An 18,526-nucleotide genomic window follows, 5' to 3' on the forward strand; every position below is an offset into this window, starting at 1 on the left:
AAAAAAAAAAAAAAAAAAAGAAAGAAAGAAAGAAAGGCTTATAATGAAAACATACTTATTTTACTACTATTAAAAAATAAGAAACAACATATGATTTAACGTTATGTTAAATCACTATTCAACCTTAAATTAAAATTAGACGTTAGGGTAAATTTAATTATATAAATATTTCACCTTCATTTTGTTGATTTTGGAAATTAAAATTACAAAAATTAAGCGTTTTTTGCCATTCATTTTTAAAATTCTCTAAGTGTTTTTTTAAATTTAAATTTAAAGGACTTAAAAAAAAATTCCAAAACTAATAAAATTTAAAATTTAAGTTATTTGGTTGAAAGAAGATTATAAAAGGTTACTTGGTTTGGTTTGTATAGGCATTAAGCAAAGCATGGAGCCAAGCTTGTTCGCGTGATGGAGGTGGTGTAGTTTTAGTACCAGATGGGAGGTTTCTAATTTTTTCGTTGGTGCTTAAAGGTCCATGCAAAGGATCCATTGGTCTACGGATTAATGGCGAATTGTTGGCTCCTATCGATCCAAATTTCGCTGTTGCCCAAATCTGGCTGAGTATCAATGAAGTCGACAACTTATTTGTCGATGGTTATGGCAGCTTGAACGGTCGCGGTTCTTTAGCTTGGTCTATCAAAAAGTTTAACCGTCCAATTGTAAGTTCATTTTTTTGGATTCTTTGGTTAAAGTGTTAGATGGAACTCGAATTTTCACTTTTTTTTTTTTTTAAGTTATTTGTTTAGTGACCGTGAAATTGTTTCTATGTAGTCTGTGAAACTCTTTAGAATCAACCATGCGAGAATTACGGGTATAACATCGTACAATAGCAAAAACTTCCATTTTGGTGTGCATGGATGTAATGACGTCACGTTTGATCACATTAGAACAATGGCTCCAAAAGATAGCCCCAATACAGATGGAATCCACATTTCCAAGTCAAGTGGTATCAACATTATGCATTCAAGATTCGACACCGGAGACGATTGTATCTCTTTGGGCCCTGGAAGTAGATTCATCAACATAACAAACATCCATTGTGGTCCAGGTCACGGAATCAGCATCGGCAGCCTTGGAAAATACCCAAATGAGGAAGATGTCTCTGATGTTTTAGTAAGAGACTCCACATTTGTTGGTACAGACAACGGTGTGAGGATCAAAACATGGTCGTCTTCACTTCCAAGTTCTGTTACCAAGATCGCTTTTATCAATCTCGAAATGAAGGACGTCAAAAGCCCTATCATCATTGATCAAAAATATTGCCTTGACTGCAACAGAGATAAAATGGTATATATATTCAAATTTGATAGTCGTTAGGTAAAGTAAAACTGAAAATGGTATTAATGAATGTTGTTTGTGGTCGACAGAGTAACTCAAGAGTGAAGATTCGAGACGTGAGATATGAAAATATACAGGGGACTTCAGCAACCCAAGTAGCAGTAAATTTTGAATGCAGCCAAGTTTTACCATGCGAAGGCATAGTGTTGCAAGACATTAACCTCTCCTTCAATGGTCGTGGCCAACCAACTTCCATCTGTCAAAATGTGAAGGGCCATGCTTTTGGCAAACAATTTCCAAACTCTTGCCTTTAATTACTTTTGTGTTCTTCGTTCTTCCTTAAATTAAAAATAATTAGAACCCAAAGTAGGTTCCATACAGTAATAATATATATATCTTTCTTTAGATAACTTGAAATTCGTCCCAATATTACTATATAGTATATATATATATGATGGTAGATATACATATACCCACATAATTCTTCAAGTGGGTTAAATATTTACGAATTGTTTAATTTACTCAGAAGTAAAAAAAGAAGAAAGTACAATAGAGTAAACACAACACACGATCGACCATGTTCTATTTGTTCCACCATAGATGTAACTCAAAAAAAATTGGTCGTTGGCTCTCTACGTGAATCGTTGAACAGAGCAAGTTTTTGTTGTTAGTTGTCTCCCTGCTTTGTTCACATTGTTGGGGCTTTGTTCACATTGTTGGGAAAGGGAGAGTTGTGGAGAAACCCGCAAACAAAGGAGGCTACATGGGAAAGGGAGGACGAAACGAGGGAGAAATACCCATAACTATTTCTTAATATAGACACTTTCGAGGACCAATGTCTTTTTTAGGAGGGTATAATGTAAAGATAGATATTTTAAAAAAAAAAAAATCGAACTTCGCTGAAAATCGCCAGATATCTGGCTAGGCGGTATTTTCGCAGATTCAAACTACTCCGCGCCCCTTCATAAACTCACAATCTTGCCCTCACTCTAAAACTTACACAAGTAGCCGAGAGAGAAAAGAGATAGAGAGAAAGAGAATCCTCACCGACGAATCTTACGCCGATGACGTAATTTCTTACTCTTCAAGAAAGCCTCGATGTCGTAGTGGATGTACCAGATCATAAGGAGTGTCGTTCTCACCATTGATAGCGTTATTGAACGAAGAAGGCGTCATCGGAGATAAGTCATAAACGATCTTCAAGAGAATCATCAAGAGTCGGGTTGAGAATATGAGATCCACAGGTTGAACATTCAGACTCGGGTATGGCCCATGGACCCACTCGCAACCCGCTTCAACCCGACCCAGAAGCATACGACCCACGACCAAACAGCCCAACCACTCTTCCACTGCCTAGACCGAACGCGTGAAGCCTGATCCGCTCATCGACCAAAAGTGTAAGTGACGACCCACGCCCCCTCAACACCACACGTGCCTTGCACGTGTCCTGCTCCCAATCATGGCTCTACTTGATGGCTTAGACGGCTCAATATTCGTATTTTAAACCTTATTGAAGCTATTTGAGGTAAGCAAGACTTCTTTTTGCTGAAAGTAAACACTTTTGAAAAAATTAAGAGTAATCAATTCACTTAGGTATTTGGTCGTGGGTCGTATGGAATGTTTAGTGTTCATTACCATTTTACTATGCATTTAGTTCAATATCATGCAATTTGGTGCAACAAATGATGGACAGATCGATAGCATTCAGGTAAACCTTCTTTTTTTCCTTTTCTTATTTCATTTTGTGATATTCTATGTCGACTAAAGACGAGAACGAAGCATTTTTTTTATAAGGGTATAGAAACCTTTTCCTAACATATGTGTCTTAAACCAAAATAGACAATATTTATTAACTATGGACTTGAGTTATTACATGTTCTATATTTCTTTTAAAAGATTTTGAGAAACAGAAGAGTTAGAAGCCGAAGCGTTCTTAAAATGTTTATGTTATTTTCAAAATGTGGTAGTGAAACAATAAGGTCGTGGTTCTTAGGTTTCCTTTCTTGTTTTTCTTTTTTTTTTTCTTTGTTTTATTATTGATCTCATCGAACAAATATTTTCAAAAATCTAAACAATTTTTTTTTATAAAAAAGATATATGTAAAAAATAAAAAAGGTTAGTTTTTATTTTGGAATTATGAACAATCCCATGTTTTTTAGGAGGCAAAAAAACTACAAAGGAAAACAATATTGATTTTGTTTCTAGGTTAAGAAAATAAAAAGCTTTTTTTATCATTATTTACTTATAAAATCCGTAAAAATAAATTTAAAATCAAGATTTTGGAAATTTAATTTTAAAATCTAATTTTTATATCATTTTGAATAATAAATTTAAAAATACATAAAAAAAATGGGGAAAAATGGAAAGAAAGGCTTATAATACAAACATACTTATTTTATTATTATTAAAAAAGAAAGAAACAAGAAATTATAAGTTATAGTAAATTTAGTTATATAAATATTTCAACATGTTAGGCACATTCATTTGGTTGATTTCAGAAATTAAAATTATAAAATGTCCTTCATTTTATAATTTCTAAGTGTTTTATTTAATTTAAATTTAAAAGATTGAAAAGAAAAAAAAAGTCCCAAAATTAATAAAATTTAAAATATAAGCTATTTCAACATGTTAGCTGGTTTGTATAGGCATTAAGTACCCCATGGAGCCATGCTTGTGGACGTGTGTGGTTTTAGTACGAGACAGGAGTTTTCTGATTCTTCCGTTCGTGCTTAAAGTCCATGCAATCCCTGATTCTTTCGCTGGTGCTTAAAGGTCCATGCAAATGATCCATTGGTCTACGGATTAATGGCGAATTGTTGGCTCCTATCGACCAATATTTTGCCACTGGCCAAACTTGGCTGAGTATCTATGAAGTTGACAACTTTTTTGTCGACGGTTATGGCAGCTTGAACAGCTGCGGTTCTTCAACTTGGCTTTTCAAAACTTCTAACCATCCAATTGCAAGTCCTTTTTTTCGATTCTTTGGTTAAAGTGTTAGATGGAATAGGAATTCACTTTTTCTTTTCATTTTTTTTAGTTAATTTTTATTGACCGTGAAAGTTTTTATATGTAATCTATGAAACTCACTAAAATCAACCATGCGAGAATTACGAGTATAACATCGTACAATAGTAAATACTTCCATTTAGTGTGCATAGATGTCAATATGTCACGTTTGATCACATTAGAGCAATGGCTCCAGAAGATAGCCCTAACACTGATGGAATCTGTAACGACCCAAAATTTTCTACTTAATTTAAGGTCGCTACTATATACGTACCATAAACATTGAATGCGGAAGACTTCATTTAAATTCCATAAAACATAACCTTTAACTAAAAACACTGCCATGGACTTACGTGTTTCGAAAACATTTTTAAAACGACACAACAAAAGACTCGAAATAAAATAAATAAGCGTTTAAGTTTAAAACATCCTATTCTATCCTAAGTCTAAGAATAAATACCACTATCTTATGCATGTGTCATGATCTCGAGTTGCGATGCCGTCGTTAGCCGTACAGGAATGCCTTGCCTTAACTTGAAAAATGTAGTAGCACATGACTTGAGTATTTAAAGAAATACTCAGTAAGTGACCCCACTATTAGGGTTAAATGCAACAATCACATGCAATAAAATGATGGGACCTATCTTTCATTTCGTTTCGTTTCATTTCGTTTCATTTCGTTTCGTTTCTTTTTCGTTTCGTTTCGTTTCGTTTTCCCTACGGTGTAATCCTAACAGGTAATTGTGAACATGTACCATATACTCTACACGCAGCTCATACGTGCGAGTATGGGCTCACCAGCTAGTTCGCACACCGCTGGGCCACTGTCCCTAGCCGATGGGCATGCTCTAGGGACCCACCGAGACCCGTTAAAACTAAAACCGTCACGGCAGCGCTATGCAGGGCATAACGATCGTTGTTCTGCCATTTGGATGTACGCGGCCGTACCCTCGTGATGGGATAGGGGTATCCCCCAAATGCATGATCACGCAATATGCATGAGGTCCCACTAGTCCTACAGTCATCATTTAATGAACATAACCCCGTGTCCCGTTTTCATGCTTACGTGTCATTCTCATTCTCATTTCGTTACATATCATACATATTCCTAGCGGGGTTATGTATCATGCAATTTACCGTATTTCATGTCATACAATTCATTTAGTTACATTTCAATACTCATACAACAAGCCATAATCGTACAAGGACCACACATCGTCACATGCATTCATATCACATCAACTAAGCAGCATAAATAACATACATTCACGTTCACATGATTTCGTACTTAAGCACCATAATCTAGCATACAATGTATCATATCATAACCAAGTCAATAACGTAAACACTTCATAGTCATATCGTTCTCTAACTTACCATAGCCTTAACGTTCTTATACCTATCACAGACATATCATTACGTGACGTACCTTAGTCATATCGTCACAAGAACGTACTCTAATGCTATCGTTCCATCAATCTATCACAAACCTATCCCTTTCTACCCATAACCTAACCATATTCTTTCATCAATCTCTCCTATCCATAGCACTCCGGTATGTAACCTAACTCCAACGTTTCATGAACGTATCTTACTTCTATCGTTACATTTCGTTTTGTGCATCCTTCTCGTATACTATCTCAAACATCTCTTAGAGCACATCGTACCATAATTATTATCATACAATCCACATATTATAACATAACATAACATATAGAAAGCATATCGATCCACAGACAATTCACACATATCAATATATATGACACGTTCCGAACCACAGGGCACTTGTCAACTTCAAATATAACCATGCCGATAGTAAGGTCACTTACCTGGCCAGCTTAAGTCGTTGTCACGAATATATCTTTAATTAAAGTTCAATTCCGTCCTTTGAAATCCGAGTCAACCTATAGGAGCCCATGACATTAGTTTCAGGTTTGAACTCTACAACATTATTTCTCTAATTTACATTGGTCCATTGTTAAAAGTCTGAAATGTTATATATCTATAATTATATTATTATTAAAAATCTTATTTTTCATACCGTTGTATAAGAAAGTAGATACAACTTTTTCAAGTTATTATGGGCTTTACTACTCTCTATAAACTCTCTATATTTACCCTTTATGTTTACCTTTTTTTTTTTCCTCCATATTTAGTTTGTGGTTTTTAATTCCCTAATTAATTCCCTAATCTTCCTTTTTTTTTTTATCTGTTTCCTTCTAATTCTGTTGTCATGCCTTCCAAATTTACAGTGATCCCTGTTTTCAAATCTTTCCTTTCTCAGTGTTTCCTATTCAAAAGTTTTCTGGGTCATTCTATCTTTAATCTATTCACACGGCTACTGATAAAAATTTAATCTAACATTACTAATTATACGTGATTGACTAGAATCATTGACATTTAGTTTCTAACTCAGATCATTGTAATAATTCAATGAAGATCTAGTTGTGATTTCTAAAAAAATCGGATAAAAGAAAATAAAGATTTAATATATTTGATCAGATCTATCTTCAGGTCAATTTCAGGTGAATCTCAACTGGATTAAGGTCATTCTCATCTTTTTTTTCTGAAGTAAATCTTACTATTATTAATTTTTTGTTTCTTTTTTACGGTAACTATTACTGGCATAAGGATAGGTTGAGGAGAGATAATTGTGGGAATGGATGAGAGGCTAATGGAGAGAAGTGGGGAAAAGTTTTTTTTTTTTAATTTTATTTTTTTTAATTAATTAATTTTTTTTATTATTATAATTTTAACTATTTTTATAATTATTTTTATTCGTTTATTTCTCTATTTATTTTTGGGCTATTACAGAATCTACATTTCCAAGTCAAGTGGTATCAATTGTATGCATTCAAGATTCGACATTGGAGACGTTGTATCTCTTTGGACCCTGGAAGTAGATTCATCAACATAACAAACATCCATTGTGATCCTGGCCACGGAATTAGCATCGACAGTCTTGGAAAATACCCAAATGAAGAAGATGTCTTTAAAGTCATAGTAAGAGACTCCACATTTGTTGGCACAGACAACGGTGTGAGGATCAAAATATCGTCGTCTTCACTTTCAAGTGTGGTTACCAAGATTGCTTTTCTCAATCTCCAAATGAAGGATGTAAAAAACCCTATCGTCATTGATAAAAAAAAATATTGTCTTGATTGCGACAAAGATAAAATGGTATATATTCAAATTTTATACTCGTTAGGTTTCAGTAAGACCGAAAATGGTATTATAATGAATGTTGTTTGTGGTGGGTAAAGTAAATCTCGTGCAGATTCGAGACGTGAGATATGAAGGTAAAGGAAGGACTTCAGCAACCCAAGTGGCAGCAAGTTTTGAATGCAGCCAAGCTTTTCCATGCGAGGGCATAGTGTTGGGTAACATTAACCTTCCCTTCAAGAGTGCTGGCTAACCAACTTCCATTTGTAATAATGTGAAGGACTGCTTTTGGCAAACAATTTCCAAACTCTTACCTTTAATTACTTTGTGTTCTTCGTCCTTCCTTAAAATAAAAATAATTAAAATTCAAAGTAAGTGTCATAGCCCAAAATTTGAATCTTGAAATCAAGGTCTGGAACAGACTAAGCAATGAAAACATGTAAAAGCAAATGGACAAGACAAGATTACAAAAAAAAAAAAAACTTAAGCAATTATGTAGAAAGTTTGAAATTCAAAACAAAGTGTTCGAGTAGCATATGAGTTCAATGAAAAGTATGTAAATAGTTTACAAAACAATGCATGACAGATCTAAACAAAAGTATGCACAGACTCCTAGACGCCTCGGGACACTCCTCTGTAGCATTAAGATTCAGCACGCATTCCCGCCTCGTACCATGGCATCACTCACCTAAAAAAAAGAGTAGAAAGGAACGAGTATAAAAATATTCAGTAAGCCTACTTGTAGGCTCTTTTCGCATCCTTATCTTGGTAGGTAACCATGGTCTTTCTCTGGTTTCTAAGGAGAGTGATCTAAGTTGCAACTCTCTTTTCTGTATCTTAGGAGGCTTGCCCATCTTAAGCACTGAAATGATTAGTGTCTTGAGGTGAGGCGCGACCTCATAAGTAAATTTAAGGGGATCGTATAGCAGGATCTGAATACGTGACTCTCTCTGAACATCATCCGTGGAGGTTAGCTGACAACCCTCACACGGGACCATACATCCACTAAACGGGGTGCGACCCCCTGTGTGCCGGTCAGCTACTGAGTCATCCTATGTGGCTCCACGTCCCCCGCTCAGGGACGGGTTTCTACGGCCCAGGAGTCTTGTTCAGAAGACCCCTTAGGTATCACCACTAGGTTTGGGCACCTGTCACACTTCCCTATCCGGATCTGCCAAGCTCAACGATCACCATACTGGAGCTCTGTCTCGACGGTACGGTATCGGAGGAGAGAGAGAAGTGGAGGTTCTGATTACACTATCTACACTGCTCAACTCTAGTGGGCTACCTACAGTTACCGTGGTGACCTATTATTCTTTCTAGGGTGGAACTTGGTGGCTTAGACTTGGATTCATGTATCTCTAGGATTCTCGTGCCTGGTCTCACAAACCTATCGGGTTTGGAATTCTGGGCTTTGGATCTGCCGATAATCATTTCGCGGGTCTAATTGCACGGTATTCTAGAGGTCCCCCAATCTAGGGTCTTATCTAGCCTACTTAATCACAAGCACCCTAATCTAAGCTCATAATTTCTTCCTATTCATCAAGAAAGATAACACAAGCAATCATCATGCATAAGAGTTAACACGCAGCAATCATGCAATATTAACAAACATGCTCAACGGGAAGATAACATCCATCTTTACCAGGAGCACAGATTTCACAAGTTTCCCATCCTCCTCATGCATACATACTTTATCAGAATCTCAATCAAACAGATTTAATAAACATTTCATATCTAGCTTTCCTTAATCCTTTCATTTTCGCAGTTTTCATACTAATATACTAGGTCCGGCTAGCTAAGTTAATGGGTGGTAGCATGCATGCTTGTTCCTAGTGGTTCCTACATGTACTGCTCGTGGAAATCCAATTGGCTACTTGCTTGGTTGACGAGTGCCTTCCCGAGTTCGAGTTTTCTTGACGGAATGGATCCCAACAATTCTGAAATTTTCTTGACAGGTCCTCATTTACATAATAATAGGGTCAGCATTAAAATCGGGTCGGAAAACAAGCAAACAGAGACCGAACGAAAAGAAAAATAGTGGCTCACCCGCCCTGGAGGGTTTCTACGCACAAATCCTATGCGCGCGCGCCCACGCGCGGCTTCCCGAGCAGACGCAGGTTAGAGGCGTCGGGTCGGGCAGTTCGCGTGCAGCACCGGGTCGGGCCAGCCGAGTCCGCGTGCCTGACATGTGTCCGTTGCCGGGTGAGGACGCGCCTCACCCGTCGTCAAGTGGTATGTCCTTGATTTGTATATGTTCTTTCTATTATGAATCCTTTGTTATCTTATTAAGTTTAGGAGATTCTTAAGGATGATACTATTTGCTTAAGTTCAAACTAAATGATTGGTGTTAAATAATTTTTGTTTTTACTACTCTTAATTTGATTAAATTAGTAGTTGAGTAAATGAGGAGGTTAAGGATAACCACTAAAAGTACAATACTTTTTAACATAGATAGGTTTACATATGGTTCTAATCATGCATTATCTAACTACGGACGAAATCATGCATTATCTAACTACGGAAGAATGGTTATTCTTGTATGCTAGCACGTTCTAGCAATCTTATAAATATAGCTCAAACAAAGACCGAGTGTGTCATGACCTGATTTTCGAGACTTTGAAGCAAGGATTGCGACTTAAAACACGTTGAAAATATGGTAAAAAATTTCATATTTAAAATAAAATGGATTTAAAACATGATATGAAATGAGGTGTCTCAATCATGCCACAAAAAATTAATGGTATGACAAATGTTTGAATTTAGGGAGGTTTCATTGTATTTTTCAATTTAAAAGGTAATATTTTTAAGATGATAAGTTACAATAAGTAAGTTAGCAGTCATTGTGGTATTGATTGACAGGAGAGTTGCCATCTTTGAATTGATCATAATTACTTTAATGTTTATTTTTAAGGTTATAAATAGTAATTGTGATGTTGCTTTATAGGAAGATTTTGGATATAAAAATGAAAGTGGTATATTATGCTTCTTAAGCCACTAGTCTGTTCTTTTATATTTTTTGTGTTTAAATTTGCATGCTAGAATTATTCAAATAGGATTGATCAAGATATCTTGTAGAGTGATTCGAATCACAAGTTTAGAAATAAGTTTTCCTTGTCCTTTATCTAGATCATCTAGATAATTTGTTCTAAAACTTTCCTTGGATTGATTCTTAATCGTTTTTGGGTTATTGAATAATTTAGATCTACATGTCTTGTTCTTTAACAAAGTTTTAGATCGAATTCCAAGAATTTCATAACAAAACATAAAAACATGATATTTACTACCTTCAAAACGAAGTTTAATTTTAAATAAAAAACAATACAAAGTAACAAAATAGTTTTGGAGAGTGTGGCCCCCACTCTAGATACACTCTCATCCTTGACCCACTCCTAGTTAGAAAAACAAAAAAAAAAAAAAAAAAAAAAAAAACATGGGGGAATATATGAATTACTAAGTTATCTATTTGCAAGCTCTTAATCGTGTACATGGTGAGTGCTTAAGCACACATTCATTCTTCATCATAATACATGTCTTGGTTCTTATCCGAATAACCAATCCATAGATTGTGGTAATGAGTTCTAAGTACATAACATGGTTCTATTCCGAGGACCTTGGTTCACAGTTTTGAATTCTTAAGTTTTTAGTTATGTCATGAGGTTTTAAGTTATTAATCATGATTCTTCATTCTTGGTTTTGTTTATTGTCCCTTAGACACTCTCTAGGGAGACTTATGGTGTCCTATTGTTGGTGAATAACTCAGTTTTATCCTATGTTTGAGGTTTCATACGTCTCCCACGACATGACCTATGTCTAAGGTTTCATGCATCCCTCGTGATATAACTTGAGTAATGATACATTGCCCTATGAGTCACGAATTCTCCATGACACAGATTAAATTCCTATGTCATGCGATATAATCTGAATACTTACATCTAAGGCTTCATGCGTTGCTTGCAACACAACCTGCATACCTATGTCTAGGGTTGTAACACCCGAGTTCCAACGATGATTAATTTTTCAATTCGTCCTTTTAAACTTGAACTTCCAAGATTTTATTGAGAGTCTTATAAGTTAAATTTCAAGACTAGATATAAGAATAAAATGTTTAGGTACATATTAGAAACTCAAAAAAAAAAAAAAAAAAATTGTGAAAAACTAGAAAAATTAGGTCAAAGTCAAGATGAGAAGTAAAATGGTTATTTTGACCATTGTTGCCTAATTAGGAGTCTAGTTGTGGGTTAAACAACTAAATGTGGGTTAAACATGGTTCTAGGTGGCACGTGGCTGGCCAGGAGAGCTACTCCGCAGCTGGCCTAGAGAGGGGCATGTGTCGGCAGACAAGAGGGACGTGCTTGAATGATAGTTAGAGGATCTAACTCGTTCCATCTGATCTGACCCTTCTCTAATTAACGGACACATGAACCAACCGACCCTAGTATGCCACGTGTTGCAACATAAAAAATTCGAAGGAAATTGTATGCCCATAAGAGATCGAACTTAAGATGTCGGAGTCGAATGCCCCAATGAGATTTTGCCACGTGTCTAAGTGCAATTTGCGTCTCTATCCCAAAGCATGTTGCTTGCTTATCTACATGTACGGGGTCTTATAGGCGTGTGACAAGTGCATGACAACACATGATGAATACTTTTTAGGTTCATTTGACCCTACTCAACTCTTTTTTTTAGCTCTAATTTTTACACTAACCTTAATTTTACTTAATTTGGATCTACCATACAAATTTCATAAATTTTAAAGCTTAAAAACGAGGAAAAGCTAACTCAAAAATGCACGTGTCATCAATATAAGTAGGTACACAGACTTTAGGCAAGTAATACTTGTAGGAACCACGAGGGCGTACTAGTATGTGAACATATCTTGCATTAAATGGTTAGAATATACATGATTAGAACTTAGAATGAGCAATTTAGTTGAGAACAATATATATGTTATTAAAATTACGAAAATGTCCATATGATGAGATTCGAGATGAATACTGTCTTAAATACTTTTGTAGTGTTACAAAGGAGGATATGCTATTGTAATATGTGGTCTGAGCAATTGATGGATGGTGTTTGCATGAGTACGTTTATGCTTTTAGTGATTTAGGTGACTGATTGGATATCTCCCTAATAAACTTGCACAAACATGTAGATTATGTAAATAATTCTCTAGGGGATCAATAGAATAATCTCTCTACCAAAGTATGACCAAGAGTACTATGTTGAGACTAGGGCACAAGAGCTATAGCGGTTTCAAGCCGACTTAGGTGAGTACAATTCTAGTTGACTAAGCACCCAAAGATCATGAGCGGCAAGCAAAAGATTAGACATGTGTGCACCCATGATGTATATTAGTTAAGAAGTTAGTCTTAAATGTCTTAGAAATGATAGTTTATGATCAAATCACCTACCCTTTAAGTACATACCAAATCTCCATGACACCCAAGTAAAATTTATGAGGACTTATATGAAAGTTAGTAGCGTGAAAGAATCATTGTGAGGAGTCACTGTTGCGTGTAGAATAAGTCCACGTTGAGCGAGGGCAAGAGTCATTATTATGTCCTACATAATTAGATGACAAAAGGAACTATTGTCATGTGTAGGATTAACCTACCTTGAGAGAACCACTATAATGTGTAGAACAAACCTACCTTAGACTATATAAGTAGATAACATGGAAAATCACATGTGGTAACAATTAGGAGAATACCTAGACTAGGCCCAAACTTCTTAGAGCTCAAAGAAAAGTACGTGATAACCTACTAGGTTAAGAGTTCGATGATAGCCTACAAGTAGGTTGCTTATTTAGTATATTTATACTCACCTCTTTTTTTTCCGTTCTTTTTTAGGTATTTGCAAGTTGCTGATCAAGGTGGAGACGCATTCGAGCATCGTGCGGTCACAGGGAGATCATTACGAAGCATCAATCTATTTTTGTATAATGAGTCTTTCGTAATTGTATCGCAATCCCATTCTTGTCTTTGTAATAAATTTAAACAACATCCTTTTATAATTTGATTTCATTTTATATTTAATTGTTGTTTTGTTTGTCTTTATTTCAATCTAAATTTTACTGTATTTCAAATTTTAAATTTATTGTACTTTTATTTTATTTGTTTCTTCTATCTTTTTAGTCGGAATCTGAATTTGGAAGTCTAAAAAATTGGTATCAAATCAAGTTTTAGGTCCTATTAATACTTTTTAGAGTAGAGAGTTGTACACCTCTTTACAACCTTGTATGCAATCTAACTATATTAAATAGTGTATGATATTGGCTTTTTGGCCCTTGATCTCACTTTAATTAATCTCAATTAATTGATTGATGTTTTGATAATAACAAACCTACTTTTAATTATTAATTATTTTCAGTATTTTGAACAGTCCACTGTATAAGGTTGAAAATAACGATTTCAACGAATTTTCAATTATTCAAATCAGAGCTAAAATGAAAAAATTACAGTCGAGACAACATACCCGACCTAATGATGTGATAGCAAAATCAAAAGGATGGACAAATCAAAGTATATCAAAGTATGACCCTTATAATTTTGGAAGAGTAACAAATGGTGGGTTTTTCTTATTATTATATTTTTAAATAAAATGATTTTTACATAATATAAATTTGAATCTAATCTATACTCACATCTATTTTTATTATTACTATATTATATTATTATATTATTATATTTTAAAATGGTTGGGTTACTCACATACTTTTTATTATTATTATTATATTATTATATTAATAATAAATTTTAAAATTTTAATTTAACCGTTACTCATATAACTTTGTATTATTATATTATTATTATATTTATAATAAATTTTGAATTTGTCATTTGACTTTACTCACATGGATTTTTATTATTTTTATATTATATTATTATTATATTTAAAAAATTAAATAAATAAATTTAAAAAATTTTCTTATTTATTTACTTTTAATCTCCACCTTCCATTATTCTTAATACAATCCAATGGTCAATATTAATTCATACATTTTGCCACTTTTCTTCTCTGTGTAAACTCATTAAGTTCCCCACATTTTCAACATACAACTTCTATAAATTCTCCAATCCTCCTCTGCTCAGAGTCTCCATTGTTTGTTGCTCTCTCCAAGCTTCCAATTTTATTTTTATTTTTTTATTGTATTGTGAGAAAATAGCTGTGAATGCTTCAAATTGTAAGGAGAGAATTGTGGTATGTTACTATCAAATTCAAATACTTGTACCGGTTTGATCCTGCACCGTGGAAAGGATTGAGTTTGTTCTTGAATTCGTAAAAAGAGCGGTGTAGCGGTTTGGCTCTGATCTGTGGAAAGAGTCGAAAAAGTTCGTTATTCAAATTCCCAAGAGACGCTTGGATAGTGGAGTAAGTCGAGTTTAACCGAACCACTGTAAAACTACGGTGTCATATTTTCTAACTCTTTTCTATTTAATTTCAAAATTATTATTGTGATTTATGTCATGTTCTAGTTGATTATTGTTTTGACTAGAATTATTTTGTTCCAGTAATTATCATTTTTACTTATTTGTAAAAAATTTCATAATTAGAAAAATTAATCATGTTTAAATATTTTTATCGTTAAAACCCTCTTCACCACCTTTAGGGTTTCCATACCGATTTTCCATTATGATAAGACCTTAGGAACCTTATGATATGTTGTAAGACCTTAGGAATCTTATGTATGTTTTTTGTTACGTTGAATAGATTTTCAATTATGGTAAGTCCTAGAGCTTTAAACAATGAACGTTAACCCCATAATCTGGAACCAAGTTATTGTGTTTAGATACGAGGATGAGGTAAAGAGGAGTCATGAGTTAGTATACTAGCCTTAGAAAGATGGAGAGCTGACATCACAAAATGGGAGACGTCAAACTCATGGATTTGGGTATGAGTTACCCTTTGGCCTGTAATCCCGGAGCCTTTAGGTACACAATTTTTTTGAACTTTTCTCTTTTATTATGAAATTCTCCAAATTTTTCGAGGGCATAGCGTTTAATTTGAAAACTCCAAACTTCACTTGAATTTTTTTTTTCAGTGTTGGTCAATCCTAATTGTTTTAGCTCTCTTCGTCTACTTCTACTCCATTTTTACCAACTATAAAATCAAAAAAGTTATATTTTTTCATGATAAAACTATACTTTTTAAAATTAGCACAAAGTTTCTCTTGTCTAAGTTATCAAAATTCATTTAACATGTTCTACGTGATCAAGCAAAGTCTTTTAATCAATTAAAATATCATAAAAATACACAAAAACAATTTTCCAGATATTCTTTGTAATAGTCCAATAAAATAATAAAACAATAATAATAAAAATAAATAAACAAATAAAAATAACTATAAAAATATATATACGTCAAAATAATAATAATAATAATAATAATAATAATAATAATAATAATAATAATAATTCATAAATAAATAACTCAAAAATTACTTAAAAATAAAATAAAATTACCCACCTCTCTTCACTAACCATCTCATCCCAACTGCATTCTCTCTCCTCAACCCCATAACATCCTAAAAATAAACAGAAACATGTTTGAGAAAAAGTAAAATGGCTTTTCAACCTAAGCATATGATGGGATTTTACTAGGAGAGATTTTGGTCTGTTATTACGGTAAAATCCTACGTCATGTTTCCTTTTTCGTTTATAGTTATGGTTATAAGAAATTGATTTAGTATCAAATTTCTTTAATATTTTACCGATCCTATAATAATCAGATCAAATATCCAATTAATTAGATTTTTGTTAGTATTTTAAGTTATAGGAAATAAGCTTAGAATAGTAATATATGTTTGGAGAATTGAAAATGTTTACCTTGAAAATCTATTTAGAGAATTAGAAAATTTATTTACATAATTGAAAATCTATTTACCTAATGAAAATAATTACAAGGAAGGAGGAGGAGAGAAGACTGACGAAAGATTTGCTGAATAGAATTTAAAATTAGGATCAAATCTTCTTTCATATTTTACTGTAATAATCAGATCACATGTGCAATTAATTGGATTTTTGTTATCATTTTTAAGTGAAATAAGTTAGAATCAATAAAATTTTAGTTGACAGATCTATAAATCTATAAGATCTTCCCCAACAATAGATTAAAATTAGCTAGTAATATCTGTTTACAGAATTGAAAATCTGTTTGCAGAATGAAAATAATTAATCGAGATGGAGGAAGGTAGATTTTGAACAAAATTTAAAAATAAAACAGGAAATATGAGAGGCAGGAAACTCTATTAAATTTTGTCTAGTTGAAAATAGCATTTATATATAACACTTCAAAACTTTTAACAATGACCCATGTAAATTAGAGAAATAATTTGATAGAGTTCGAACTTGAAACTGATGTCATGGGCTCACATAGGTTGATTTGGATTTCAAAGGACGGAATCGAACTTTCATTAGGGATATATTCGTGACAACGACATAAGCTAACCAAGTAAGTGACCTTACTATCGGCATGGTTATATTTGATGTTGACACGTGTCCTGTGGTTCTGCACGTGTCATATATATTGATATGTGTGAATGTTTGCTGAATCACCACACCTAAATGGGGGTGAGAGTTCTTCTATTTATAATCATTTTCAGGATACAGAAATATAATAAATTACAAATATTATGGAAATAGTAATAAAAGGAAAGAATAATAAATGAATGCAATATATTTGCCTTTAATAAGAGGGCAAATATGGTAACCCGTAATGTAAGGCAAATATCTAGATATTTTCCTTATAGTGAACGGTCAACTATCCTTAACACCCCCCCGCAAGCTGAGCGTCGGATTTGAACGAACGTAAAGCTTGGATCTGAAAAATTCAAAGAGAGGTCGAGAAATACTCTTTGTGAAGATGTCAGCAACTTGGAGATGAGAGGGTACATATTGTGTGTGAAGTTTGCCAGCGATAACAAGTTCTCGAAGGAAATGATAATCTAGTTCAACATGTTTGGCCCGCTTGTAAGAAACGGGATTAGAGCTCAAAAAAATAGCACTTTTGTTGTCACATAAGAGTAAGGGCTGCTTTGAAATAGGGACCTTGAGGTCATGCAAAAGATGCGAAACCAAAAGAAGTTCAGCAGCGGTTGTGGCAAGAGCACGATACTCAGATTCACAGCTGGAGCGTGAGACAGTAGGTTGCTTTTTGGCACTCCAAGAAACCAGATTGTTACCAAGATAAATAGAATAGCCGGATGTAGAACGACGAGTATCGGGACAACCAGCCCAGACAGCATCCGAATAAGCGACTAGCGTACTAGGAACAGTGGATGGACGAAAGGTAAGACCAAAGTGGAGTGTTCCTTTGACATAGCGAAGAATACGTTTGACAGCAAGAAAGTGATCTGCAGTAGGGGCATGCAAGAATTGACTGACAGAATTGACAGCATAGGCAATATCTGGACGCATAATAGTCAAGTACTGAAGGGCACCAACAAGAGATCTGTAGAGAGTAGGATCAGAGAAAGGAGAACCATCAACAGTCAGGTGTTGAGAAACAACCATGGGAGTGTGAACTTATTTGCTATCGAGCAACTGAGCACGAGTAAGAATATCTCGAGCATATTTTAACTGACTAATAAAGAGACCATTAGGAGTGGGTGAAGCTTCAAGACCAAGAAAGTAACTGAGAGAACCCAAATCTTTGGTAGCAAACTCAGAATGAAGCTTGCGAGTAAAGCTGTCAATAAGAGATGAGTTGTTGCCGGTAACAATAATGTCATCAACATAAAGAAGCAAATAAATAATGTTAGATTGCTGATGAAAGACAAAAAGGGACGTGTCAGTGCGACTGCAAGAAAACCCAAGTGTGAGAAGAAATGAGCTAAAATGCTGAAACCAAGCACGAGGAGCTTGCTTTAAACCATAGAGGGCTTTCTTTAATAGACAAACATGAGTGGGAAATCGAGGATCAATATACCCAGGAGGTTGTTCCATATGAACACGTTCAATAAGAGTTCCATTGAGAAAAGCATTCTTGACATCAAGTTGTCGAAGAGGCCATTTATTTGTGACTGCAATAGAAAGCACAACACGGACAGTGGTAGCTTTGACAACCGGACTGAAAGTGT

At 34.3% G+C, this 18,526-nt stretch overlaps 1 protein-coding gene across 1 annotated transcript in view; it reads left to right on the forward strand.

Annotated features, from left to right (window-relative positions):
* LOC111438610 (exopolygalacturonase-like) overlaps positions 1-18,526 on the forward strand; it is a 38,834-nt gene that overhangs the window by 623 nt on the left and 19,685 nt on the right. Inside the window, exons 2-3 of the mRNA XM_023076478.1 lie at positions 372-659; positions 772-1,287. Of these exons, the coding sequence (XP_022932246.1) occupies positions 372-659; positions 772-1,287 (804 nt within the window). The remainder of the gene's footprint in view (positions 1-371; positions 660-771; positions 1,288-18,526) is intronic.

This window comes from Cucurbita moschata, unplaced genomic scaffold (genome assembly GCF_002738365.1).
Source record: "Cucurbita moschata cultivar Rifu unplaced genomic scaffold, Cmos_1.0 Cmo_Scf00078, whole genome shotgun sequence".
NCBI lineage: Eukaryota > Viridiplantae > Streptophyta > Magnoliopsida > Cucurbitales > Cucurbitaceae > Cucurbita > Cucurbita moschata.